Source organism: Sus scrofa, chromosome 1, assembly GCF_000003025.6.
Source record: "Sus scrofa isolate TJ Tabasco breed Duroc chromosome 1, Sscrofa11.1, whole genome shotgun sequence".
In the NCBI taxonomy this organism is placed as follows: domain Eukaryota; kingdom Metazoa; phylum Chordata; class Mammalia; order Artiodactyla; family Suidae; genus Sus; species Sus scrofa.
The window spans coordinates 253530978-253557962 of NC_010443.5; the positions used below are offsets into that span (position 1 = coordinate 253530978).

At 50.5% G+C, this 26985-nt stretch overlaps 1 protein-coding gene across 1 annotated transcript in view; it reads left to right on the forward strand.

The window, feature by feature from the left end:
- SNX30 (sorting nexin family member 30) overlaps positions 1–24486 on the forward strand; it is a 127003-nt gene extending 102517 nt beyond the window's left edge. Inside the window, exons 7-9 of the mRNA XM_003122081.6 lie at positions 1437–1523; positions 14350–14502; positions 18591–24486. Of these exons, the coding sequence (XP_003122129.3) occupies positions 1437–1523; positions 14350–14502; positions 18591–18650 (300 nt within the window). The 3' untranslated portion in view covers positions 18651–24486. The remainder of the gene's footprint in view (positions 1–1436; positions 1524–14349; positions 14503–18590) is intronic.

Genomic DNA, 26985 nt, shown 5'->3' on the forward strand with positions numbered 1-26985 from the left:
TTTTAAATTCAGTTGGTTAAAAAAGTTTAAACCCAGTTCCTCAGTCACACCAGACTCATTGCAAGAGCTCAGTCGGCATGTGGGACTAGTGGCCCCTGGGCTGGACTGTGTGGGTCCTGGCACGTTCCCATCACCGCGGAACGTTCTTATTGAACAGCACTATAAACATCCCTGCTCAGGGGTTGATGAGTGTGGGGCGGGAACTTCTGAGCACCCAGGAGCAAGCTGGGCGTCACATGATGGAGAAAGAAGCTGTTTTTTTACCTCATGTTCTTGTGGTAAAACACTTCTCCAAGTAGATCCTTAGAGGAGACTTGGGGTTCCCCGTGTTGATGCCGTCCATTGGGCATTCCCCAGAGCATTCTCAGTGTTTCCATCACTTGTCACCTTTTAGCACACTGTTGGGACACAAGGTGCCCACCGATCAGCCAAGGGCCCCTTCCCGCCCTGACTCCATGGTCCCGGTGGGGAAAATGTGAGATTATAGGAACTCTCACTGCAGGTCGTGTCTTAGTGGGAGAGGGAATTCTTGCTACTTTTGGTTTGCCACTTGTGGTTCTACTAAAAGAAGGAAAAAGAAGCCCTTGAATGAAACAGATGCTTTGGTAGAATGTCGACCACACTCTTTTCTGCTCCACCTGGTGAGGTCTTTGCTGCAGAGCCAGGAGTAGGTGAGGCAAACAGCTAGGGAGACATTCAGGTGCCAGCCTTGAACTTGCATAGTCCAAGAGCAAGCGCGTCCATCCTTGAATTTTGCGTCCTGGATGCCTGTGTGCCTCCCCCGCCCTGTCCAGGCGGCACTCTGAGCCCATTTACCACCCGCTCTGGCAGGCTTGCTGCTGGGTTCCAGAGCTTCTGGCCTTGGCCTTGGCTCTTTGAGCACACACAGCCTTGGACCATGTCTGCACCCCTCTTCTGGCCAAGAGCCCTTGGGGATGAGCTGTATGTCTTTGCTCTTTGTGTACCTGGCCCAGAGTGGAGACAAATAAGTGGCTGATTGGGGAACTGAGGGCAGCAGATCAGTCCACCAGGGATCCATGTGATGAGTTAAAACTCTCCTGACTTAGACTTTTCTTTCCATCGATGGGTCAGAGAACATCCCACACTGTCTCCTGCCAGGCTCCACGTCTCAGCACGGCTGGGTTCTCTGTGCACAGGGAGGCCGAGCGTCCTCCTGTCCATGGGCCTGTGGGTGGGCTTCCCTGGGATCCTGGCACTTTCAGCTTCTGGCCTCTTACCGCACTAGAAAGCTCGGGCTCCGCGAATGGCCCTCCCTCCCTCCCTCCCTACCCCTGTGGACCCCAGAGCCCATGTCACCTGTCACACTGCAGCCATACTGCCCTGGGAGCACATGGCTGGGGCTGGCACCGCAGTTTGGGGTGGAACTGGGTACAGAAGCAAGGGCTGTGTTCATGCTCCCCTTTCTCCCCCCACAGAGTGTGCTGAAGAAGAGGGACCAAGTGCAAGCGGAGTATGAAGCCAAACTGGAGGCCGTGGCGCTGAGGAAGGAAGAACGGCCCAAGGTCAGGGGAGGCCCTGGAAGGGTGGGCTGCCCCCTGGGGTGGGGTGGGCTGGGGGCCAAGGGAATCAGGAATCCACACAGCCGAGGTGCTCAGTGCCGGCTGGGGGTGGGGGGGTTCATGCTGTTCTTTTCCTCTTTTTTGCTCCCTTTTCTGCTGAATATGCACTTGGGGTGGAGTCTTCTGCTGTTGCCTGGGTTGTTTTTGTTGTTGTTTTTTTAAGAGTTCCATCTCTGCCACTCATAGGCAGTTCCTCGCTAAAGATGGGGCTGAGGAGAAAGGGGAAGCACGGTCTAGATCAGTGTCCTCAAAGGTGTGGTTTGTGGACTGGTCTGCATCTGTCACCAGCCCCTGACAGAAAAGCACAGAAGCTGAGAGTGAGCACTTTTGTGGCAGCCTGACACGTGGGGAAGGCTCTCGATGCGTGTTGTGGAGGTTAGCCTGGAGAGTGGGGCGGAGCAAGCTGCGTGCTGATTCTGCATTAGGGAAAAAGCCAACGAAAAGTCATCCTCTCCTCTGATCCAGCTCGTTTATGAGGCCCTCCAGCTCCCGTGCTCTGGGTCTGGACATAAGATTACGACTGTAAGAGGGCCTCTGTCGAAGGTCTCTTCCCCCAGCCACGATGAAAAACAAGAGTAGTAATAGCCAACCGGCAAGAGCTCACACAGTGCTAAGCTCTTTACATTTATATTATCTCTTTTATTTCAAACAAGCCTGTGGTTTAGGTGCTATTATTATTCCCATTTGAGAGATGAGCAAGCAGAGTCCAAGATCACACAGCTGCAAGTGGCAGAGCCAGGATTGCATCCTGCAGTCCGACGTTAGAGCCTTGCTGGTCACCATTAAGTCACGCTGCTCCTTTTTGTTTGTGCTTGGGAGGTATATTTCTTTAAACAGTAAAACAAGGGTGAGTAGGAAATGAATGTTATTAGATAAGTAGGAGTTCCCATTGTGGAACCATGAGGTTGTGGGTTCGATCCCTGGCCTCGCTCAGTGGGTTAGGGATCTGGTGTTGGCGTGAGCTGTGTCGTAGGCCAGTGGCTACAGCTCCGATTAGACCCCTGGGAACCTCCATGTGCTGCGGGTGTGGCCCTACAAAGACAAAAGACAAAAGACACACACACACACATACACACACACAAAGACAGAAAAGTAGCAGGGGCCCAGGTCTTAGGAAGTCGTTTGACATCAGAACTGTTTTGGTTTGTCTTTCTCTGCTGTGGTTCTCGCTGCTGCCGCTACTACTGGGCCAGATGTCCCTGGAAGGAACCAGTTTTGGGAATTTGAAGCCTAAACTTGGAAATGGCACACCTTGACTCCGCGTCGTACTTTTTTTATATTTCCTGCCTCGCATGATCACCGCAGTAGTCATCTGAGGCTCGGGGCAGGGTGGGGAGGGGTAGGCATTGTTCTTTCCCCATTTCATGGGCGAGGAAATGAGGAACAAAGCAGCTCAATGAATTGCCCGGCTTGGTTGGGCAAATGTCTTTCTCCCATGTGCTGGGCACAGTGGGCATGCGGTGCGGGCATGTTGCATTGCTTCACGTGGCAGCACAGTGACCTATCCAAGAGGGCGAAGGCTGCCTGCATCTACGGGAAGTCAGAGGATGGGGATTGGGCCTCTTGTCTTTGGTCCGGTCTCTGCAGCTGGGACCTGGCCAGGGAGCGAGGCACAGGCTGTGGGCCTCCCATCCGCTGTGTCAAGAGGGTGGCCGTGGTGGAAACGCTGCCACAAGCATGGCTGCCACATGCATGCATTGGCGAGTTCCTAGCTGTCCCTATGACGTTCTGGAACATGGTGCCGCCTGCTGGGCCCACGTCTCAGGCTCATTTAAAGGAATGACATGGAATACTGCGTGTATATATTTAAAAATTTCACTCTTAACAGTTTGGCTTCCAAATTTAAGTAAAAGGTCACAGTTCCTGGCTGGGGAAGGGAGGAGAGACAGCAAATTCTGCCACTAGCCTAGTTTGGAAGCTGAGGATGGGGGTATTTAAAAGACATCACTTAAACAGTTCTGTCAGCCTTCGTGCCTGCTCAGCACTGAATGAAGGCAAACTTTCTCAGAGGCTGGTTTTGTCATTTATAGTGTATGTCCTGCCCTGTTTGGTACAGTTCCTTTCCAAAGACAGGAACTGCAGGTTCCTGAATGAATAAAGGGCTGAATTAAATGATGACTGAGCCCGGGATCGCCAGCCTGAAGGTGCCCCCGGTCCCCGGCCTTGGTGCAGAGGAAACAGCTGTTTCTGGCTCCCACTCTGCCCGGCTGAGCTGTGTGTTGGAGGTGTCCGTCCTCTTCCTGCTGCTGCTGTTCTCACCTCCCTGGAGCGTCGCTAACCCCTACGACTCATTCTTCTGGCCACGGAGGGGGAAAAGTTTCTTTCCAGCCACTGAGACCAACCAGAAGGTTCCAGATGTAGCTGAAACACTGCCTCTGTACACCGGCACCAGTTAAGTCTAGGAGACAGAGTTTTGGGTGAAGCAGAACGAACAGCTTTATTGCTTTGCCAGGCAAAGGGGGTTATAGCAGGCTAACGCCTCAAAACTGTCCTCCTTGGGAGGGGACAGCAAGGGGTCTTAGAGGTTTAGTTTGAAAGACAGGGTTATTGATTAAGGGTATTGATTATTCTCCCTCCACCAATCATCCCAGAGTCGTCAAGGCTGGCGTCTGGTGATGGTTTCTGGCTGTCTTTGGGGTTATCGCTCGAATGATAACCGCCTCTCTGGAATGAAGATTGCTTATAGGGAAGGGGTGTTAGGGGGTGTTCCAGTTACAAAAGAAAAGGTGAAGTGCAGTATAACTCTTAACTAGGAAATAACTATTAGTAGAAGAAAACAGTTAATCAGGGAAGAGATCCTTTGTGAAAAGCCAGGCACTAGGTACAGTGTAACTCTAACCAGAAAATAAATATTAGTAACAAGTTATTGGGCCAAGGCCCTGACATAAGATAATGGAGACTGTTTTGACTAGTTTTTTTTTTTTGTTTGTTTGTTTTTTTAAGCTGTAGCACAATTTCCTTGTCATTAACTCGAGTCAACCTTTTGAGACTGAGGGGAGCCCTGGGAGGCTAAAGGAAAAGCCGTTTCCTTCAAAACACGAGGACGTGGGGGTCTCGTCCACGGTTTCACAGACACGCCTGCACTCTCTTAGCACACCGTGGGGAGACAGTGTTGGTCTCCCCTCTTTGTGGTGGGATACTGAGCCACACCAGCGTTCACTCGACTACCGTTATTTCACAATGGTGATATTTAACAAAACGGGTGGTGGACCCGTGAGTGCCATCTAGCCGTAGGGGCGGCAGAAGTTGTGTCGGTTGGGATCCAGGGCAGCAGCCACTTTGGTGAGCAGAGGCGGGCTCGGTTGGCAGCCTGTCAAGGTTGACCATGGTTTGGCAGAGAGAATACAGGATTTAGAAACGGGTGGCCTTGGGTTTGGATCCCAGCTCCGTCCCCCAGCTTGGTTTGCTTCTTAGCCTTTGTGGCGCTGGTCCACGGGGTTGCTGTGAAGAGGCAGAGGTCAGCGCAGTGTCTGGCGTGGTAACAGGTGTTCCACCGGTGCATCGTCCGTTGTCTCTAGGAGGAATGTTGAAGGAGAACTTTGTTTTCTGGGTTTGTTGCCACTTATCTTTTCTTTTTTTTAATCATTAAAAATATTTTTTTCTGGAGTTCCCGTTGTGGCTCAGTAGTTAACGAATCTGACTAGGAACCATGAGGTTGCGGGTTCGATCCCTGGCCTTGCTCAGTGGGTTAAGGATCCGGCGTTGCCGTGAGCACAGGTCGCAGACGAGGCTTGGATCCTTCATTGCTGTGGCTCTGGCTTAGGCCGGTGGCTACAGCTCTGATTTGACCCCTAGCCTGGGAACCTCCATATGTGGCAGGAGCAGCCCAAGAAATGGCAAAAAGACAAAAAATACATATATATTGTTTTCCGACTGCACTGTTGGCATTGTTTCTTTGTGTCACCCAAGCATCCCCTGCTTCCCCACGCCTCCCGAACGCCTGTCCTCCCTGACTGCCCATTGGCAGGGAGAGGCCTGCTGTAGGGAATGAGTAGCTTAAGATTTTGCTCCACTCTGTTTCCTGTCTTCTGCTTTGAGCGCCACTTTGCAGAGCTGCTGTTGATGAGAGAAAGGCCAGGGTATCGGGCAGCGGGGCAGGGCTGATTCTCCTGCCGGGACACCACGAGTTCCACGGTTCGTCACGATCGTGGGAGCGCGATTGCTCACAGGGCCACTTCAGGGTGGCAGGGAAGGACAGGGTCCCGCCAAAGACGGCCCTTCTCCGAGACCCAGAAGAAGCATCTGGCCCCTGGGGTCTCCAGGGCCCTCACTGCAGATCACACCCTGGGGTGGGCGTCTCAGGCCGGGAGACTGAGCCCCGGGGCTCCAGCCACCGGCCAGGAGCCTGTGGCTGCATCTCCTGGGCGTGGGCTGAGGGCCAGCGGCCAAGGGGCCTCTAGAGCTGAGGGCAAATGTTTGTATTGCCGCATGTAACGTTGTGCCTTGTTTCTAGATGGAGGAAGCTCAGCAGACCCCGAGGTGGTTTATTCTCAGACAGATGGAGCTTTGTGCAGACTTGGCTTTCCTCATTTTCATTTGAGGTTAGAGAAATGACATGCACTTGGACAGGGCTGGCTGCCTCGCTTGGCATCTGTCAGACCACAGACTTGGGGAAATCAGAGGAGATCCCCTCAGAGAAGCTGTGAGGCCCTCAGATCTATTATTAGAAACAAAGAGGGGTAGAGGAATTGATTTAAAGCTGGACAGGAAGTGTGCACACTCGGGAACTCACATGTGAGTAAACTATGGTGGTGGGGGAAAGTGCTTGTTTTACTCTGTTTTGCATTCGACTTTTTTTTTTTTTTTTTTAATCTTTTTAGGGTCACACTGGTGGCACATGGAGGTTCCCAGGCTAGGGGTCCACTTGGAGCTGCAGCTGCCGGCCTACACCACAGCTACAGCAACTTGGGATCTGAGCCACATCTGCGACCTACACCACAGCTCATGGCAATGCCAGATCCTTAACCCACTGAGCGAGGCCAGGGATCGAACCCACGTCCTCATAGATATTAGTCGGGTTTGTTACCACTGAGCCACAGCAGAAACTCCTGTGTTTGACTTTTTTCAGTGCTAATATATTTGTGTGTTGTTGGTTCAAAAAATAAAAAAGAAGGAATGCCAAGAGAGAATGTTTTGTGAAAGATTAAAAAAGAAAGACAACAACAAAAACAAAAAGAGGGAGTTCCCTGGTGGCCTAGCAGTTGAGGATCCGGCATTGTCACTGCTGTAGCTTGGGTCACTTGTGTGGCATGGGTTCTATCCCTGGCCTGGGAACTTCTACACGCTGTGGGTGTGGCAAACAAAAACAAAAGAGAGAGGGCTATTTCTGGCCCTGCCCCACTGGTAGCCTTGTGTTGGGAACAGTGTCAGGTGAAGAGGCTGTTGCAGGTGGCTAGTGTCACTGCGGGGGGAGGTGCAGAGGGGCGCGGCGCAGGAAACAAGATGTCCTGAGTCGTTACTTCTCAGGGCGAGCACAGGTGGGGAGGGGAAGGAGCACTTGGGGTCACTTGGACAAACCTCTTGAAGGCTGTGGACCTTTCAGAGCTCTTAGAACCACCAGAATGGTGAATATTCTGGAATGGGAAGATTGACAGGCAGCAAGAACTCCAGCTCTGAAGTAGCAGATAGGAACAGGGAGGCCTCTTAAGAGGGAGCTTTGACAGACCTGAGAGTTTTGCAGGCTGTCTGTTTTTTGACGAGTGAGAGACACGCCTGGTGATCCCCAGTTCTCTCCGTGGCAGCCGTGATCTCAGCCTGGCTAAAGGAGCCAGACTGATCAGCCACAGGAGGGCAGGACCCCGTCACCTCCCCTATTTAACGCCTATGACAGCCTTCTGTCACCACGGTTCCCATCTTACAGGTGAGGATCCAGGGCTCAGGGGGCTTCTATGACTTGGTGCCAAAGTTCACACGTGGTGGAGCTGGAATTGGACCCCGGATGTATCTGGCTCCAAAGTCGGAGCCCTTTAGCCCCACTGCTTGGGCTCCCAGCAACCTCAGCCTCGCCGAGGAGGGGGCCTTTGTAAGCTACGTGGCTGAGAGCTAGAGGGACTCGGGCGGGAACCTGGGCTCTTCAGTCTGTGTCTGCCAGGCCACTCAGCCATGCACGTGCTCACGGCCCCTCGGTTCTCGGGGGGGTCTGCCCCCCTCTTGTGCACTCACTTTCCTCCTCACTTGCCATTCTCTGAACTTTCTTTTTATGTATTTTTTTAAAAAGCTTTCTTTCAGGGTGCCAGTGACTTCTAATTTGCCAAATTCAGCAGCCTCTTCTCAGACTTTACACTGCCTCAGTGTTTTTTCAACTTGTTTTCAACTCTCAGCTCACACAGAAAAGGAGAACATCTGTATGGCACCCTGGGATCCAAGGCCAGGTTGCTTGAGACTGGAGGGGACCAGCCTGGAATTCTGGCTTCCCAGAGGGCTGGGAATCCATTGCTGTCATTTACACGGCACCAGTTAGAAAGCTATGCCCCCCCCCTTTCATTTAGCCACATATGGCTGCAAAGACTACCATCTCAAATTGATTCTGTCATTGGTCCTGGCACCTGTCCCCCAGCAGCCGTGAATCCCCTCTCTGCCAAATCTTGGGATCATGCCTGCTTTTATATAGTCTTTGGGAACCTCATTAACCTGTTATCACCATAGGAACAGAAAATGTGACAACTCCAGCCTAGCTCCAAGAAGAAAACTTAGGTGGAGATTTTGTAGGACTGAGAAATGCCTGGTACATGGGAAGAGCTGAATAATAATCCATTTTATTTTTTTAAATTTATTAAAAAAAAATGTTGTTGTTGTTTTAGGGCTGCACCCGAGGCACATGGAGGCTTCCAGGCTAGGGGTCGAATCGAAGCTGTAACTGCCGGCCTACGCCACAGCAATGCCAGATCCGAGCCACGTCTGTGACCTGCCACCACAGCTCACGGCAACGTTGGATCCTTAACCCACTGAGGGAGGCCAGGGATCAAACCTGCATCCTTATGGATACGAGTCAGATTCATTTCTGCTGAGCCACAATGGGAACTCCTGAATGATACGTTTTTAAATGAACATTGAGTGAACTTACGTTACCTCCCTGCTCTCCGTCCCCCACTCCCCCGCCACATGCAAATGCCTGATCTCATCCCACAGAAGCCTTCCCCCCATCGCTCCAGCAGCCCCTCTTCCGTACTGGAACTTCTCATGAGAGGTAGGGGAACCAGGGTGAGAAGTGCAGTCTTGGCCTCTGTTTACAAGTTTTTGTCTTTTGAAGTCTTATCTGTGGGGATGTTTTCTAGCCGTCAGCATCGGGGAGTGGCATCTCCACCTCCTTCAGACACGAGGTAGCATAAGTCGAACAACGCCCCTGTCACAAAATGAATACTTTGAGATAAGAAGGAGCGCTGGGTGTTCCTAGGCAGTGGATTGATTGTCGCAGACACCATCCAAAAAAAGAAACAAAAGCAAACAGAAGGCAAGCCCGAGCATCTCCTGCCAGCAGCCCTCCTCTCCGTAAAGTCGGGCAACTTCCATAGCTTGTCACCTCAGACAGCTCACCCAATTCCTCTTATTTTCTGTTTTTTAAGCCTCCCCCACTACCCTAACCCCCTCCATCCTTCTGTTCAATGGCTTTGCTCCCTCTGACTCATTTCCTGCTTCTGTGCCCATGTTTCTTAGTAACTTTTGCTGATTCCTTTATTAACCCAGTAAATGTAGGCTTTCCCATGAGTTCTGCCCTTTGACCCTCCTCCTCCTCAGCCTCCTCTTTTATTCCCCCCATATTAAAATTTTTTAAAATCATGGCAAAGTGCACATAACATAAAACTTACCATCTTAACCATTTTAACTGTATAGTTTGGTAGTGTTAAGTAAATTCACATTATTGTGCAACCAAGCTCCAGAACGCCTTTCATCTTGCAGAACTGAAACTCCATATCCATTAAACTAACAAGGCCCTGTTGCCCCATCTTTCTGGTCCCTGGAAAATACCGTTCTACTTTCTGTTTCTATGAGTTTGAGTACCTCTTAGAAGTATCATCATGTAGCATCTTTCTGGGGGTTTTTGTTTGTTTTTTCTTTTTAGGGCCGCACGTGCTGCACAGGGAGGTTCCCAGGCTAGGAGTCGAAGTGGAGTGGTAGTTGCCGGCCTGTGCCACAGGTACAGCAATGCAGGATCCAAGCCGAGACTTCAGCTACAGCTACACCACAGCTCACTGAGGGCAAGGCCAGAGCCCACTGAGCGAGGCCAGGGATTGAACCCGCAACCTCATGGTTTCTAGTTGGATTCGTTTCCACTGCACCGCAAGGAGAAGTCTGAGTATCTGGGGGTTGTTTTAGTTGGTGTTTTTTTTTTTTTGGTGGCTGGTTTATTTCACTTAGCATAATGCCCTCAAGGTTCGTCTGTGTAGTGGCACGTGTCAGAATGTCCTTTCTCTTTAAGGCCAAGTGATAGTTCATTGTCTGTATACACCACCCTTGATTTATCCATTCATCTGTAGATGGACCCTTGAGTTGCTTCTGTCTTTTGGCAGTTATGACTCATGCCCAGTGAGCAGATCTCTCTTGGAGACCCTGCTTTCAGTCTTTTGGATATATGCCCAGAAGTGAAATGGTTGGATCATAGGGTAATTCTATTTTTTAAGTTTTTGATGAACTGCCATACTTTTTCTCCCCACATGTCCAAGGGTTCCAATTTTTTTTTTAATTTTTTTTATTTTCCTACTGTACAGCAAGGGGGTCAGGTTATCCTTACATGTATACATTACAATTACAGTTTTTCCCCCACCCTTTCAAGGGTTCCAATTTTCTACATCCTTGCCGATCCTTATTATTTTCTGGTTTTTGGTTTTTGGTTTTCGGTTTTTCAATAGTAGCCATCCTAACGGATGTGAGATGTGGCTTATTGTAGTTTCGATTTGCATTTCCCTTGGGATTAGCTATGTGGAGCATCTTTTCATGTGCTGGTTGGCCATCCGTATACCTTCTTGGAGAAATGTCTGTATGAGACCTTTCCTCCTTTTAAAATGGGTCTGTTTGTTTTGCTGCTGTGGAGTCGTCTCAGCCGCCTCTTGCGGAGGGAGCCCTCACCCTTCCCATGGCTGCAGCCACCTCCTTATCTGCTCTGTGAGCTTGTCCTTCATCCTGAGCCCTGCGTCGCCCAAACCAGAAACTGAGGCTCCCCTCCGACCTCCTCTGATTGATGTCTCACGTGCAAGTTGGTTGCCAGATTTGTCAGTTCTGTCCTCTCCCTCCTGGTAGTACAGCCACCACCCTGGCTCCAGGGTGCTGAGGGGGATCCCGGACCAGTATAGTTTGGTGGTGACTCATCTCTGATCTCTGGTGAAATCTTGGGGCTAAGGTAGCACAGGCGAAGGGTGGTGGCATGCAGTTCGAAGGAGCATACTTAATGATATTATAATATTTTATATTTGGAGCCTGAAAAAGAAACCTCTTTTGATAGGACATGGAAAAAAGTTCAGTGAAACATTCTTGACTTGAGGGGTTCTGCACATGGTAGATTATTTTTTGTGAACAGGGATTTACAATACTGATACCGATCAGAACTTAAATATTGGTTGAGCGCTTCAAGCGTGCCAGGCACCAAGAGTTTTGTGCATGCTGTCTCACTTAGGCTCATTACAGCCTGGGAAGGTGGAGAGTATATCCAGAGACAGAAGCTGAGGCATAGAGAGGCCCAGCGTCACTCATCCAGGAAGTGGTAGGTACAGGATTCAGGCTCTAGAACTGTCTCTGTTGTGAGAGGGAGCACAAAACTTTCCTATTTTCCAAGAAGGGCGCAGGGGATAAATGCACCCTTGGCCTTCAGGAAGGGCCCCAGGTGTCTCACCTGCTCCCTGGCGCCCTCCCCCCTCTTGCTACCTGGGGTTCTCTCTGCTTTCGGGGGCTCTGTGGCCTCTGAGCTGTTCCTGAGGTGGCTCCAAATGTTATTTCACCACTGTCGCCTACATGTTTTGTCACTCTGGGGTCACATGTCCCACTTCCATCATCCTTTTTTTTTGTCTTTTTGTCTTTTCGAGGGCCGCTCCTGCCGCATATGGAGGTTTCCAGGCTAGGGGTCGAATCGGAGCTGTAGCTGCCCGCCTATGCCACAGCACAGCAATGCCAGATCTGAGCCGCATCTGTGACCTACACCACAGCTTACGGCAACGCCAGATCCTTAACCCACTGAGTGAGGCCAGGGATCAAACCCGAAACCTCATGGTTACTAGTCGGATTCGTTAACCACTGTGCCACGACGGGAACTCCCTCCATCATCTTTTAAGAGTCACCTTGGTGTGATTCCTTCAAGGAGGCCTGTTGGCCCCTGTCCAGGTTGTGCTCACTCTCCAGCTCCTCCTCACATCCTGCTTAGCACAGGCTCCCAGTGAAGTGAAAGCCCTCGAAGCATCCCCCCTTCACGTCCAGCCATAGTCATTTCCTTCCCAACTGGATTCCGGGCGCCCTGAGACAAGAACGGCCTGCCGAGACCTAAGCACGTTGGTCTCCCCCGTGCCCAGCGTGGAGTGTGCTGGGAAAACGAGCTAGAAGAATTTCCCACGTCGAGGCTCAGGCAATCCTAAAATCCAGAGTTTCTATGCCCAGGTCAGACCCAGGAGTCCTTCTTCGATGGACACTCCTTGGAATCAGAGAGCCTTGCCCCTCTCTTCTCACCGGGTCCCGTGAGGTTTTCCTCGCCAAGCTTGGCCTCTCTCCCCGCCACAGTCGTCTTGTTAAACAAACAGGAAGTTGGTTTGTGGGCACTTTTGCTCAGATTCCAAGCCGAGCAGTGGGCAGGAGAGGGATAGGGAACTGGACCGGTGCCTGCGGGGAGGGAGGGGAGGCTGGCCCCGGGCTTGCTGAGGCTGGTTCCCAGGACATTCCCAGCGGATGGCTTCAGAGATCAGGGCGCTCATGTTTTTACTTCACTCGCCCTTCACCCAGGTGGCCGGTGGTGACGAGTGAATCAGCAGGAAAGACAAGGGACTTCAGTCCTGGAGTCACAGGAAAAAGTCAAATCCTTTTAAAAATTTCTTCCAGGAGTTCCCTTATGGTGCAGCAAACAGGGATCTGGCACTGTCACTGCAGTGGCTTGGGTCGCTGCTGTGACACAGGTTCGATCCCTTGCCTCGGAACTTGCGTATGTTGTGGGTGCAGCCAGAAAACAAAACAAAACAAAAAAACAAAAAAAACTGCTTCCAGAAGTTTAAGTGCTTTGGAGAAAGCTTTTTCTCCCCCTTAAAAGTTCCTTGCTTTTTCATGGCCCAGGATGCCTCTCTGTATCGTCCTCTCTAACTCATCCTTGTCTCCCCCAAGTGTGGTTCCCGTGCCTGGCACGTTTGAATCCGCCCACCCCTCCAGCCTCTGCTCCATTTCTGGGTACTGCAACCACTGGCAAATGGTCTGGGCAGCAGACAGCTAAGTGCTTTGGGAGGGGGTCGGCTCTGCCAGTGTGGCCTTGCCCGAGGCGTTGCTGAGTCGGCTCCTTGCCCCCAAGGTCTGGGTATAAAACTTACCTGGTTGGTAGAGATTGACCCTGATGGTGACGCATGGCTTGGAGACATTGGGATCTGAGGTCCCAGCACAGAAAATGTACAAGGCCTCACTTGTTGGGGAGAAGCGTTTGGCAGGTGAGCGTGTGACCCAGCTTTAGAAATGTTGATGCCTCTGGCCACCACCAGAATCCGTGGAGCTCTTGAGTTAGGAGAGAAGCCAGCGTCATGCTTTGGGTATCAGGGGGACCGTTTCCCATTACCTTCTTATAATATTGGATATTTTCTCTCTAGCTGTGTGGGTTGAAGGAAACTCACCAGAGCAAAGTGGAAGTTGCAAAATTCAGGGGACCTAGTTCCATTTGAGAAAGTCTTTTAAACTTCCTTAGGAAAACTAGAAATAGCCTGCTGTGGTTTTCTTATTTGTGTTTCATGGGTTTTTTTTTTAATTTTTATTTATTTATTTATTTTGTATTTTTAGGGCCACACCTGCAACATATGGAGGTTCCCAGGCTAGGGATCCAATTGAAGCTACAGCTGCTGGCCTATACCACAGCCACAGCAACACGGGATCTGAGCCGTGTCTGCAGCCTACACTACAGCTGAGCAAGGCCAGGGATTGAACTCGCGTCCTCATGGATGCCAGTCAGAGTCGTTTCCACTGAGCCACATGGGAACTCCATGTGTCATGTTTTTAAACATGCATGAAAAACCTTCCTCCCATTTCCCCAAGTTTTGTCTCAATTTTAATTCTTTATTTTTGATTATCTCTGCTCTGAGGGTGTGTGGTCAAGTCTCCAGTTTCTTTGTAAAGTGGGCTAGTAGTCTTCTTTTTGCAGAATCCTCTGGTTAATGAGGATAGGCGTTATCACACATCACAGCTAGTGGAACAGTTCATGTGATGTGGAAAACCTTTCCTAGTTTCAGTATGGAACATAGGACAATAGCAGGGCAATACCAAATACCGCACACATACTTTTTACTTGCAGATGGGTAAATCCTAAAAGGAACCAAAGACTTATGACTCTGAATCACAGTGCTCCTTCCTCCTGTTTGTAAACAGACAGGGGTCTCCCCCACAGGTCACCGTTTGGCTCGGATGGCTTTGAAGCTTTGGGTCAGGGTAGCACTTTTCAGAATTCCTTCCTAGACCTGGAAACCCAAGACTCTGCCTGAAATCAATGCCTCCAGAGGGGAGAGTGTGTTCATGGCCTTTTAAGGCAGTCATCTGGCCTCTCATGGGGCAGAGGGGCTTGAGGTACCAGTGACACGTGCAGAGCACCCATTGATGTGCCCCCTTCCAGGTCCCGGCGGATGTTGAGAAATGTCAGGATCGGATGGAGTGTTTCAATGCTGACCTGAAAGCCGACATGGAGAGGTGGCAAAACAACAAGAGGCAGGACTTCCGGCAGCTGCTCATGGGAATGGCCGATAAGAACATCCAGTATTACGAGAAGGTAACGAGCACTGGCAGGACAGCGCTCCTCTCCCTAGGGAAGCGTTTCTGTTAGCCAGAGCCCTTGGTCAGGAAGCAGGGGTCTTGCCGGGTCCATCACCTTCTCTTAAGTGTTTAATCTTAGCAACCCCAGCTTGTCCTCCCTCTGCTGGGCTAGGTACAGTGTTGGGTTTGGAAGCGGGAGCCTCTGGGTGCCCACGGGGGTGTCACACCCCCTGCTGACGGAGGCAGTGGTTTTATCTTCCAAGCTCGTTAGTTCTTCCAGCGGCTGCTCCCCAGAGTCAGTCGGGCCTGCAGCCCAAGGATGCCCTGGCCTGATGGGGATTCAGGGCTCCTTTAAGTTGTTCTGTGTCTCTGCACAGAAGCACTGTGCCCTGGGTGCCTTTGGTCATCTGGTGAAGCCCAGGGACCCCTTATCAAAATACTGTCCATTTTTTATTTTCATTTATTTGGTTTTTAGAGCTGTACCCATGGCACATGGAGGTTCCCAGGCTAGGGGTCAAATTGGAGCTATAGCTGCCAGCCTACACCACAGCCATAGCAACCTGGGATCCAAGCCATGTCTGCGACCTACACCACAGCTTGGCAACACTGGATCCTTAACCCACCGAGTGAGGCCAGGGATTGAATGTGTTTCTTCATGGCTCCTAGTCAGATTCATTTCCTCTGCACCAGGACGGGAACTCCCTGTTTTTTAAAATACTGTTTTTGAATACCTAAAACAAAGGTACATAGGATTAAAAGGAAAACTATTCATAGTTGTTTTTTTTTTCCATGAATCCCCCTGACCCTGGACTTCTATATAAGCACATATGTGTGCACCCCCACATGCACACACACACGCACACATACACACACACACTCACAGCTGTCATCCTACAGCCAAGCATCCTCAGTCAGGCTTTGCTCCTGATCATGATCGAACTCTAGATCGTTCCTGTTGATGAATCCCAGTATTTCTTAAAAGCTTCAAGTTACAGGTGAACAATTGCCCAAACACAGTTCAGCAAGTGACCTGTAGATTTGAAATCAAACTAGACAAGCACTGACTCAGTTAATTCCCACCAGAATTCTAGAACCCCACCCCCATCCCAAACTAGAGGAATCCATCTTTTTTGAAAGCTTCGATGGTTCTGGCTGCTGTTCAGAGGCAGTGTGTCTGTCTGAATTTGGAGGAGGACTGAGGAAAAGAGTCATGGAGTGGCCCTTACTTGCTGGGTCTTAAGGACTGTTTCAGAGGGAAGGGGGATACTGTTGGCATGGAGCCCCAGCTGTGTAGCTGTGTGCCTGGGTTGGCAGTAGGCTGGATGTTTTGCATGTGTCACCTCATTAACCCATATCCTCCCTGTAACACTGTGAAGTGGGTTTTATGGGGTCTTAAAGCCCAAGAAATGAAGGCTCAGCAAGGTTTTAAAACTCTGCCCAAGGTCACGTCACTTGTGAGTGACTGCACTAGGGTCAGACCTGGGCTCTGCTGGGTATACGAGTCTGAAAATTCCCACACACCATCAGTGAGGGGACAGAGTCCATGCATCTCCCAGGGCAGTCCTGACTGCCCAGAGGTCAGACACTCGCTCCAGGTGCTGTCCAGGCCGCCCTCCTTGCCGACTGTGGCCTTTGGCAGGGTGCCTCTCTCTGCCTTTGTTTCCTCATCTGTAAAATGGGAGAAATCCTTCTCCACCAAACAGCGGTGAAGAAACAGGGAAATAGCACCTGGCTGGGAGCCTCTGGTGTGGCTGGCACAGGTGGATAGTCAGTGAACAGTGCTTTTGTCCTGACATCCTCACCTGCCCCTCAGCTGGGTGTCCATTCCTGTTCTGGGCGGTTCACGCCAGCTTTCCCAAGGCCCAGGGCCTAGGCCTCAACCCCAAGGCCCTTCTCTGTGTTTAGTGGTTTTCCTATTATACCATAAGCAGGGTCCCTGCTGGGGGCCTCATCTTGGCTCCTCCTTTTGTATGCTGGCTGCCTGCCAAGGACCAGGTACACAGCTGATAAAAATTAGGGAGTCCTCTGTCTGGTGGAGGGTACACATTAATCCAAGAATCCTGGAGTTCCTGTCATGGCTCAGTGGTTAATGAACCCGACTAGTATCCACTAGGACATGGGTTCAATACCTGGCCTTGCTCAGTAGGTTAAGGATCTGGAGTTGCTGTGGCTGTGGTGTAGGTCACAGATGCGGCTCTCGGATCCCATATTGCTATGGCTGTGGTGTAGGCTGGCAGCTACAGCTCCTATTTGACCCCTAGCCTGGGAACATCCATATTTCATCAGTGGGGCCCTAAAAAAGACACACACACACACTCAAAAAAAATCCAAGAATCCTTCCTCTTTAGAGAAGTGCGTGTCTGCAGGGAGACAGTGGGAAACTGGGAGGAAATCCTTGAGGGCCTCATTCCGATCAGGACAGAAGGGGGCAAGTGCAGTGGGCAGCACAGGCCAGTCTGAGGAGATAGCATTGAACCTGACCCTTGAGGACAGAGAATAAGCTGTCTTGGCAAAGAGTAACAAATGTCAGGGCCCTGAGGTGGGAAAGAGCTCGAGCATTGGAAGACTGAAAAGAAAGCTGCTGTGCCCTTGGTACCCCTCACTGAGGCAGAAGGACCTTCCAGATGGGAGGTGATGGCCGAGGGAGGGAGCAGGACCCAGGAGTCCCCGGACCCCACACTTGGGTCTCTCACTGAATGCAAGCTTCTTGAAGCTCCCAGGCTTCCTTCTGTAGGGCAGGGGCCAAGCCCAGCTTCTTCTCCAATCTCAGCCACCCAGCAAGGAAAGAGGGATCCCTGTCACCACTTTCCTCCCTGGTTGACCTGAGGTGGCCTCTCTCCCTGCCTCCTCAGATCTCCCCAGATGACTTGGCATGAAGTCCTGCTTCACCCTGGGCTGCTTCTAAGAAAGGCCTTGTGCAGTTCTGCTGTCGTCTTTATGCAACAGACTCCCAAAAACCCCCCCCCAAAAAAACGGGGTGGGGGAGAGTTCCCATTGTGGCTTAGCAGGTTAAGAACCCGACTAGTATCCATGAGGTTGCGGATTGGCTTCCTGGCCCCGCTCAGTGGGTTAGGGATTCAGCGTTGGTCACAAGCTATGGCATAGGTTGCAGATGTGGCTCAGATCTGGCGTGGCTATGGTGTAGGCTGGCAGCTGCGGCTCTGATTTGACTCCTAGCCTGGGAACCCAATATGCTGGCTGCAGGTGAGGCCCTAAAAAGCAAAAAAAAGAGAGAGAGAGACTGCTGCGAGGGAGAGCCACTTCTGGAGCCCTCTCAGAGGAGAGCAGCAGCATCATCCAGGCTCTCAGCCCTTCTGAAGGGTCTGGACTGAAAGGCACGGTGTGGTGGAGTCACGAGCTCTGCTACTTACAAGCTGTATGTCTTGGCAAGTTTTTTTTTTTTTTTTTAACCTCTCTGGGTCTCAGTTTCTTTACCTATGAAATGTGTGGTTTGTGTTATAAATGATAATAATTCTCCTTCCTAGATTTGTGCTGAGGACTAGTAATAATGAATGTAAGATCATAACACTGTTTGGCCGTGACAAAACCCAGTAAATAGAGTTCCCTCCCCTGTTTTCCCTTCTGGGGGCTTGGGGAATGGCCCGGACAAGCAGATGCGAGGTGGGTGAGGAAGAGCGGGTTTCCCACCCACTGAGTCAGGTGCCTGGCCCGACCCAAGATGGTTTCTGTCCTGACGCAGGCACTGCTCACACCTGGAGCAGTGCCTCCAGCCTGGCCGAGAACCCAGGGCCTCAGTGGGGGCTTGCATCCTGCCTTCTCTTCTCTTTTTTGAAGGGAGGGAGCTTCTTTCCGTGAATACACTTCTGCTCACTGGTATGAGCTTTAGGGACCGTGCGTGTAGGCCTCATAGAGACGCTGCTGCCCTTCGTAGAGAGGCGGCGCTGGCGGGCCATGTCTTCAAAGTTAGCACCTGTTCCCTCCCTTCTTGCTGCTAGTGCGGGATAGCACATGTAGGTGTCATCAGACAAAGGTGACCCGGCAAGATTGACAGTGAGAGGGTAGATCAAAGCAGAACGAGGTCGCTGACCGTGAGATCTGAAACTCCACGCTGATCCTGTGTGTGTGTGTGTATTGTCGTTTCAGTGCCTCATGGCGTGGGAGTCGATTATCCCACTGCTGCAGGAGAAGCAAGAGGCCAAGTAAGTTTCTTCTTGGGACAGAGACTCCTCCACCTACGGGGCATGGTGCCCACACCGGAATGCCCCTGCGGTGCCAGCGAGGTGGCACCGAGAAAACAACCACAGAAACATCTCTCCTTGTGTATTTCTTTCCCTTCCCCCCACCTTGTCCGACAGTTGTTTCCAATTAGTATTTATTCCTCGGTGGAGTCTATAAGGCTGTCCTCACCTCTCAGTGAAGGAAGCGTTACCTCCGTGCTGTGAAGGAGCCTGCTCAGTGGGCCACCATGAAGATTTGACACCAAGGGACAAGACAGCCCCCAGCGGACATTCTGACATCTCATGACCGCCCCCTGTTTGGGGACAGCAGAGTTGCCTGCTGCGGAGGAGAACACAGGCCCTGCTTGGCGTGGACAGGGGGCAGCTCTCACTTTCCATGGACCCACGGCGGCTCTGGAATTGCCCTCTGTGGGCTTTGACTCGTCTCAGCCGAGAAGGCATCTCCGTGGAAGGTCCTTAACGTGCTGCGGCTTGTAGCCCCAAGTGTGGCCTGCTGCCGGCCTGTGACGAGCGACACCCGAGTTACGGTTTCTGGTTCGTCTAGGACCGTTCAAATCTGTGTCCAGATGCATCCGTGCTCGCGTCCTTGTCCTTCCGCGATGCCTTGGGAAGCGGAGGGGGCGGTGCTCCCCGCACTCGTTTCTGACACTAAAAATGCGGTAGCGTGGAAACTGTCCTGTGTACAATGAAAAAAAGGTGCATTTTTCTCTGTGACGTTGTTCAGTGTTCTTTGGCGTGTTGAGTGTCATCAGGGTAGCAATCAGGCCTGGTAGGAATATCTAGTGTCTTGAAGTCAGAGTCCCCAGTTGCTGAGGTCAGTGGGCGTGTAGCAAGCCCACCTCCTACGTCTGCTCTGTGCAGTTTGCCTTTACCTCACCAAAAATTCCTCGTTTCATGTTTCCTACTCTGTCCACTGAATGTTTGGGCAACCTTTTGGGGAGATGCTGGCGTGTTCTTATGATACAGCGAGACTTGTCAACTCAGTGTGAATGGTCTCCGTGAAGTGCTTTAACCTTAACATTTCCTGGTCCGGAAGAGGAGTCTGTATCCAGACAGGCCTCGGAGATGACAAGTGTGACCGTGAACTCTTTGCTTCTAGTTAAGCTGAAACCTCCTCCATTTGCCGCCAAGTTCCTGGGGACAGCTGGCTGCGCATCGAAAGTCTTCATTTCACACTATCACCAGGTTTCCTTTTCAAGCGCATCAACACAAAACAGACAAAAAGGATTTATCTCCCAGCTCATTCCCCTCCCCCGAAGTGAAACTACCTATGTCATGTTTGTGCTCTTTCATCTGTGGCTCATCTCTAAAAAGTTAGAGATCTGAGCCTCAAATAAGCGGTAGTAGTAGTAGGTCTTTTTGTTGTTGTTGTTGTTGTTTGTTTTAATGAAACAGCTATGTTGAGACACTGCTGGATTTGCAAGTTAACCTGCAGATGCGGGTCAACATGCAGCCTGCCCAGGTCACTTCATAGCACTTCCAGCTGCAGCGTTGATCCTGGGGCAGCCACAGCTGTGACGCTGGTGGGACAGCAGGTGGATAGCCCAGAACGGTTTGGTTCTGTTTTCATCGTGTTTGAAAAAGTTGCAGTTTAGATTATAATAATTTGTGTATCAGTTGGTACTTGTCATGCAGTCATAGGCCCCATTTGTGCCATTCCAGAACCCTTCGATGTGAATTCTCAATTTGGTACAATTAAGAGATGTTTCACTGAAGCAGAACAGTCCATCGGCCCCGAGTGGTGATTCAGTGTTGCGTTCTACCTCTGTGCCATCCAGTTGGTGTGGGTACGGATGTCCGGGTCCAACCTGACGGCTTGCTGGTAGAATCAGGGTCATGTATCCGACAGGGGCTTGAGGGCCTTCTACTTGACATGTGGCAGAAGATGCCAGACTGACCTAGAGGTCAGTGCTCATCTTTGGGAACATGGGAAGCCTTGCCTGGTGGAGCGTGTGCTTTAAAAGCGTTGTCCAGTGTAACAAATGCTTGGAAAGAACTGCAGAAGGAGTTCCAGGAAGATTAGACTGTAGTCTGCTGCTAGTTGCCAAAGACAGGGGCATTCCTGTGCCAGGGTTAGCTGGGCAAGAGGGCAGCCCTGGAGAAGAATGATCTGGTTCCTCGCTGGGACACATTGGGAAGGGAGTGGGGGACATAGTCATTCCCTATGTTACTGGAAGCAAAACACTGGTTCTGAAGGGAGCCAGGCGTCTTGGGCTTTTGGCTTCGTTTGGTCTCCCTATGACGTCGCTGTGCTTTTAGACACCGGGGGAGAGCCCGTGCAAGGCAGGCTGAGCTCCAGCATGCCATTGCGAGCAGAGCGTGGAAGACCAGGGCATCTTCCAGCCTTCCTTTGGAAAAATGGCCCTTCCGGGAAAGGGACCTTTGTCCCTTGCTTCTGGCTGGCGATTGAGGAGGTGAGGAGGCTGGCCCGGAAGGCAAGGGACGGTAGGCAGTGGAGGAGGCCCTCCAGCCCCCCACCCCTTCAGGCCCCTGAGGGTCAGCAGCCCCAAGCAGTTACCTCTTCATCCCCATCAGCACGAAGGTGATCCTCTAGGAGAAGAGTCACCCAGAGACTTCTGTGCCAAAGACCGCCTCACAGAGGCTTCGTCACCCCATCCTTTGGCCCCGCAAAGTCGTGGTGCTGAGGTCACCGACCCCTCTCTCGTATTTGCTTTCCAGGAGATTTTTGCCTGGGGATGTGCCTTACCTCAGGCAGACATACGTGGACACGTTTTGAAACTTGGGCAGATGGCAGTGGAGTGGAAAGTCATCCCTGTCAAGGGCCCCTGGGCCAGGGAAGTGAAAGGGTCCATTCCCCTGGGCTAGAAATCCAGGCGGAGGCGGGAGAGAGAATTCCTAAAAACGGAGCAGATTTGAGAGCTGCAGATGGTGTTGGAGGGAGCAGTCGTGAATCGGAGCAGATTCGGCCCCTGCTCATCCTCATCATGTGCTGCATCTCTAAGAAGACTCGACGCTGCTCTGCCCCAAGCATGGAATCACCGCTCCTGCTCGAGCCAGGTTGGGGGTTGGGTTTTATCCTTTATTAGGAGTTAACGCTAATTTCTGGTGACCTCAGATAAGTGCGATTATGGATGTGATTGGCTCATATTTCACTGTGCTGCCCGTTGAACCCACCACCCACCCTTCTTTTGCTGAAATAACAAACACCAGCACGACTCTGGGGACCGTGGTGAATGTAACCTAAGTTTGTCTTCATGCCAAATTTCAGCCACACCCAGAGTGTGTTCTACACGTTGTTGACTTGAATGTGTTTTCTCAGTCCCTGTCCACACAAGGGAATTAAATGTACACATTCCTTGTGCGGCTGCCATTTGTGTTGGGTCGACTGGAAATTCGGTTTAGAGAAGGGCATGACGCCGTATGGCCGTCTGCCCGCGGGCTTTTTCTTAGGACATATCAGCCCAAGAGGTACTCAGGGTTTGTGCGCCCTGCTGTCGATTGCATGGAAATCCCGGGCCCCGGGCTCGCTAATGCTCCTGGTTGGTTTGCACGGTAGTGAGTGTCTACGCTGCATCCCGAGCTGGGGGGTGGGGGTGCGGGGAGTGGGATCCAGAGCAGCCTGTCTTCTGAGTGGAAGGAGCCCTTTGAGCAGCCAGGGTAGAGCCCAGTTTTAACCTATCCCGAGACCTAAACAGACGAGGCCAACAGAGGCCTGTGGCCAGGGTAGGACATACCTGTCCTGGTCCCCACCTTCACAGATGCCTGCTTTCAAGGTCTGTAGCTACTGGATGACCCCCTTATAAGCTGGAGTAACACTGCTTTGGCCACCCCATCTGTAACATGATGTTGGGAACTTGGGTCTAGCCCCTTCTCACTTTCGGAAATCCTCACGGGGCACCAGATTGAACCCGCCCTCTCACTTACTGTTTTCTCTCTTCAGGTGGCAGGGAAAATTTGAGGGCAGTGTCACCCCTGGTCCAGACCTACAGCTTGTGCCGAGTGTGTTGGAGTTGTTCACCAGTTCGTGGTGTTTTAATTCAGTGAATGAACCAGGAACCCGAGTTTTCATCAACCCACCCAATAGGTGGTTAGCTTTTTGTGTTAAGGATACCTGGTCTCCCCAGAGTTGCTCAGATCAGCGTGTGCGCAGGGCTGTCTGCAACAGAAAAGGCCTAGGGGGTGGTGTTACGGGGGCGGGAGGGGGGGGGTGACTGTTCTTCCTTAATCATGTGTTCGGAATGCTCTCTCAGTGTGACTGTCTAACTCTTTCTGTGTGGCAGAAATATGTTCTCCAGGTAGTTTTTACTACTATAGATAGCTTGTAAATAAGTGCTTTGAAAAAATAACAAACCAATAAGGTATTTGTCTCACTTATAAACCTTCTGTGTACCTAGCACTTGAAAATCAGCCCATCCAGACTTTGAGAAATGCCACAGACTGTTAGAAGCCTAACTCTACTTTTTGAGAATCTGTCAACACCTACTAATATGCCTTATTCTTCAACTAGTGTTTTCTAGATTCTGGATAGAAAGAGTTTTTAGACGTGTAATCAGTGGTTCTGTTGAAATACTGGAGGCCTCACATAGCCAGATTTCATTCCTCTTAAAGAAACAAGCAAGAACATGAGGGCTGCCTTTTGGGAGGAGAAAGCTGAGTATCACTATTGCCAAATGATATTTTTGATAATGTAAGGAGACACAGGGACCACAAAACTTTTGTTTGTTTGTTTGTTTTGAAGTGTGCAAAATTACTTTTGTGCCTTGTGGCACATTTTGGATGGGAAAGGGTATGATGGTATCAGCATCGACAAATCATGTAGATACAAAGCACCCTATAGATTATGACACTATTAAAGGTTTCCCCCGATTCCGTAGAACAGCTTTTTAAGAGATCCTGTGGGGGCCTCAGAGCAGCGTATTTTTGGTAGAAATCCTCCACAGGTTGAAATGCCAAAAACCATAAAACACATGGTGTTGACCCAGAGTTTCGTCCATTTTAATAGAGCTTGTTACTGTTAAAACCAGTGACTGCGCGTCACCCGTGGGCCTCTCACCAGGTGATCCCGGGCTCCCCGTAGGCCGGGTCCGAGCAGGTCACTCACCTGCTGGCACCCGTGCGTGACAGGTTGGCTCGCAGTCTCAGCCTGTCCCCCCAGTCGATACTGGAAGGAGGGAAGGGGCCTGGCTTTTTCCCCAGTGAGGACATGGGGCGGGGCGAGTACGTTGAACAAACGTGTGCCGCGGAGGGGATGACCACGAGACCCGTGTCAGCTCGGCCCTCATCGAGTAACAAACCAGCAGCTCTCTCCAGTCAGCACCGTTCCCCGGACACCCTGCGGTCTTGGTCCTGTCCGCTAGCGCCCTGGCCCTTGCACGCGTGTGCCTGTCCCCTCGATGTCCATGCGTTGGGAATGTGTTGAGACACAGTGTGCATCTGATAAATCCCCATGAAATAAACTGCCAGCAAACTTTCTAACTCGTCTTTTAACTGTTAAAAAAAACCAAACACCACCTTTTGTTTGAGGTCCTGTCCAAGGTATGGACTGCGTATTATTTTAGAAGTCATTCCTTACGTCGAAAAATTTTAAAGGAAAACCACCCCCGCGGTATTAAGTCCTCCGTGTAAATGTGCCCGCTTCTCTCCATGCTGCCATTAAGCCAAATCAAAAGCTGTGAAAAACCAGTGTGCTCGAGAATGTGTGTAGATGAGAACGTGGTTTATTTACAGATTCAAATCTTTGTTTCACGAAGCTACCAAACGTTAAAAAGAATGTCACCTTTTTTTTCCTTTGCCATGGAACCCAGAGATTATAAAGGCTTTGTTGCGTTTTTGACGCTGGCATGAAGTTTTTGTCCACGTTTTTTTCATATATCTGTGTGTAAAAAACTCTGTCCATTGTTTACTATGGGGTTAGTATTACATTTTGAGGTAAACAAGAGAATTTGTATTGCTTGATAAAAACTATGAGCTTGTAAATTTTAAAAGGTTTCTTTACCTCAATTAACTTAAAGTAATGGACCAATAAACCTATAAAAGATGCTTTCTTTACCTTGGGTCACGTTCTCATTTGTACTGCTGTATAGGACAGGAAAATAAGTGTGCCTCTCATTCTGTTTTCTTATTTTCTCTAAAGAGGTATCAGTCTGCCTGCAAGAATCAGGATCTGCAGAGCAAGAGGAAAAACATGTAATTGAACTATTTGGGGACTTAGCCTCAGTTTACCCTCTCCCCCGTCTTACAAGGTGGCACCAGTCTGGGGAGATGAAGAAACTCCCTGGCGTCCATGCGGCACCGTGATTGGCGGGAAGGCCGGCCGCCGGCCCAGGTAATTACATGAAGGATTTCTTCCTTTTCCAGCCCATAGCAAAGCACAGCATCATATTCTGAGTCAGAGTCAGTCTCTGATTTTTATTTTCTATCGCTATGTTTTTAAAAAGTCTGTAAGGAAAGAAGACATGACTGTGGCTCGTTAGAGCATTCAAGTGCATTGTAAATTAGAGACCAGAATACTCGGTTGAGGAGTTCCCATCGTGGCACAGCCGAAATGAATCCGACTAGGAACCATGAGGTTTCGGGTTCGATCCCTGGCCTCGCTCAGTGGGTTAAGGATCCGGCGTTGCCATGAGCTGTGGTGTAGGTCGCAGATGTGGCTCAGATCTGGCATTGCTGTGGCTGTGGTGTAGGCCAGCAGCTGTAGCTCCAATTAGACCCCTAGCCTGGGAACCTCTACATGCTATGGGTGCAGCCCTAAAAAGATAAAAGACAAAAAAAAAAAGAAAAGAAAAGAAAATGCTCAGTTAAGCTTACCTAATGATGGCAGTGCCCTGGAAATGGGCTTAAACTGGTGCTACACTTGGCTTACTCATGGTAGAGATTATTAACATAAAACTGCAGTCATATAAAATGAGGCAGCGAGGTGTGGGATAAGAGATTTGGGATCAAGTTTTAGCTTTTCTACTTCCTAGCTAGGTAGCTTTGGGCAAGTCACATCTCTGAAATTCAGTATCATCTTTGAAATGAAGACATGGCTTCCCTGAAAGGTTGCTAATTGGACGGGCAAAAATGTATAGAAAGCACCTAAGTGGCTGCTCGGCGCTCATTATGCAGTAATCCTTATGGGAAGACTTGTCCTGTTACTTGTTTAAGTATGGCCGAGTTAAATATCAAGGATGTTGCTGTAACAGTCCTTGCTGTATGCTTTGCCAGTTGAACATTTTTACTTTATTTTGTCTTTTCTCTTTTTAGGGCCCTACCCATGCCATGTAGAGGTTCCCAGGCTAGGGGTCTAATTGGGAGCTGTTGCTGCTGACCTGCGCCATAGCCACAGCCACACCAGAACTGAGCCACATCTGCGACCTATACCACGGCTCACGGCAACGCTGGATCCTTAACCCACTGAGCAAGGCCAGGGATTGAACACGCAACCTCATGGTTCCTAGTCGGATTCGTTTCTGCTGTGCCACAACAGAACTCCCAATTGAATATTTTAAAAGGGAATATAGGGAGTTCCTGTTGTGGCTCAGCAGGTTAAGAACTGGACTGGTATCTATGAGGATGTGAGTTTGATCCCTGGCCCTGCTCGGTGGGTTGAGGATCCAGCATTGCCTGGAGCTACACTGTAGGTTGTGTGGCGGTGGTATAAGCCGGCAGCTGCAGCTCCAACTCAGCCCCTAGTCTGGGAACTTCCATATGCCCTGGGCGCAACCCTAAAAGAAAAAGTGGAGGGTGTATCTTAGTTCCTGGGCCATGGATCGAACCCATGCCACAGCTGTGGCCATGCTGGATCCTTAACCTGCTGTACCACAAGCAGTTTACATCGGGGATGTATCTTTTTTGAAAGCTGTTTTCCTTTAAAGAAGGTTGTGAAAATAGTATGCTGGGGGGATTGTAGTCAGACTGGAGACCGGAGGGAATAGATGGGAATGGGTCATAAACACTGTGACAAGAAGTTGTAAAAAGGGAGAGGGATTGAAGAGATTTCTACGGGGAGGAGAGGGGGTCAGAGCTGACTTGGAGATTTCCAGCCTGGGATCTGGGGGGTGATGCCACTAGCTGAAATATGAAGTGAATCAGAAGAAGCATAACAGATGGGAGTGGGCTTGGATGGTGGGGTGGAAGAAGAATTTGGTTTGGACCTGGGTTTGAGGAAATCCGGGTGGAGGTGTTAACTAGATTGTTGGAGAGAGAGTTCTGGTAGACCAGATGACTTGGGAAGAGAACCAAGGACAGGACTTTGGGGGCTCAAGAATTAAAGGCTGCAGGGAGGGGGGTGCTCAGGGAAAGTTTATAAGGAGAAAAAGGCCTATAAATTAGAATGGTGGTTCCTGAGCTTGAGCACC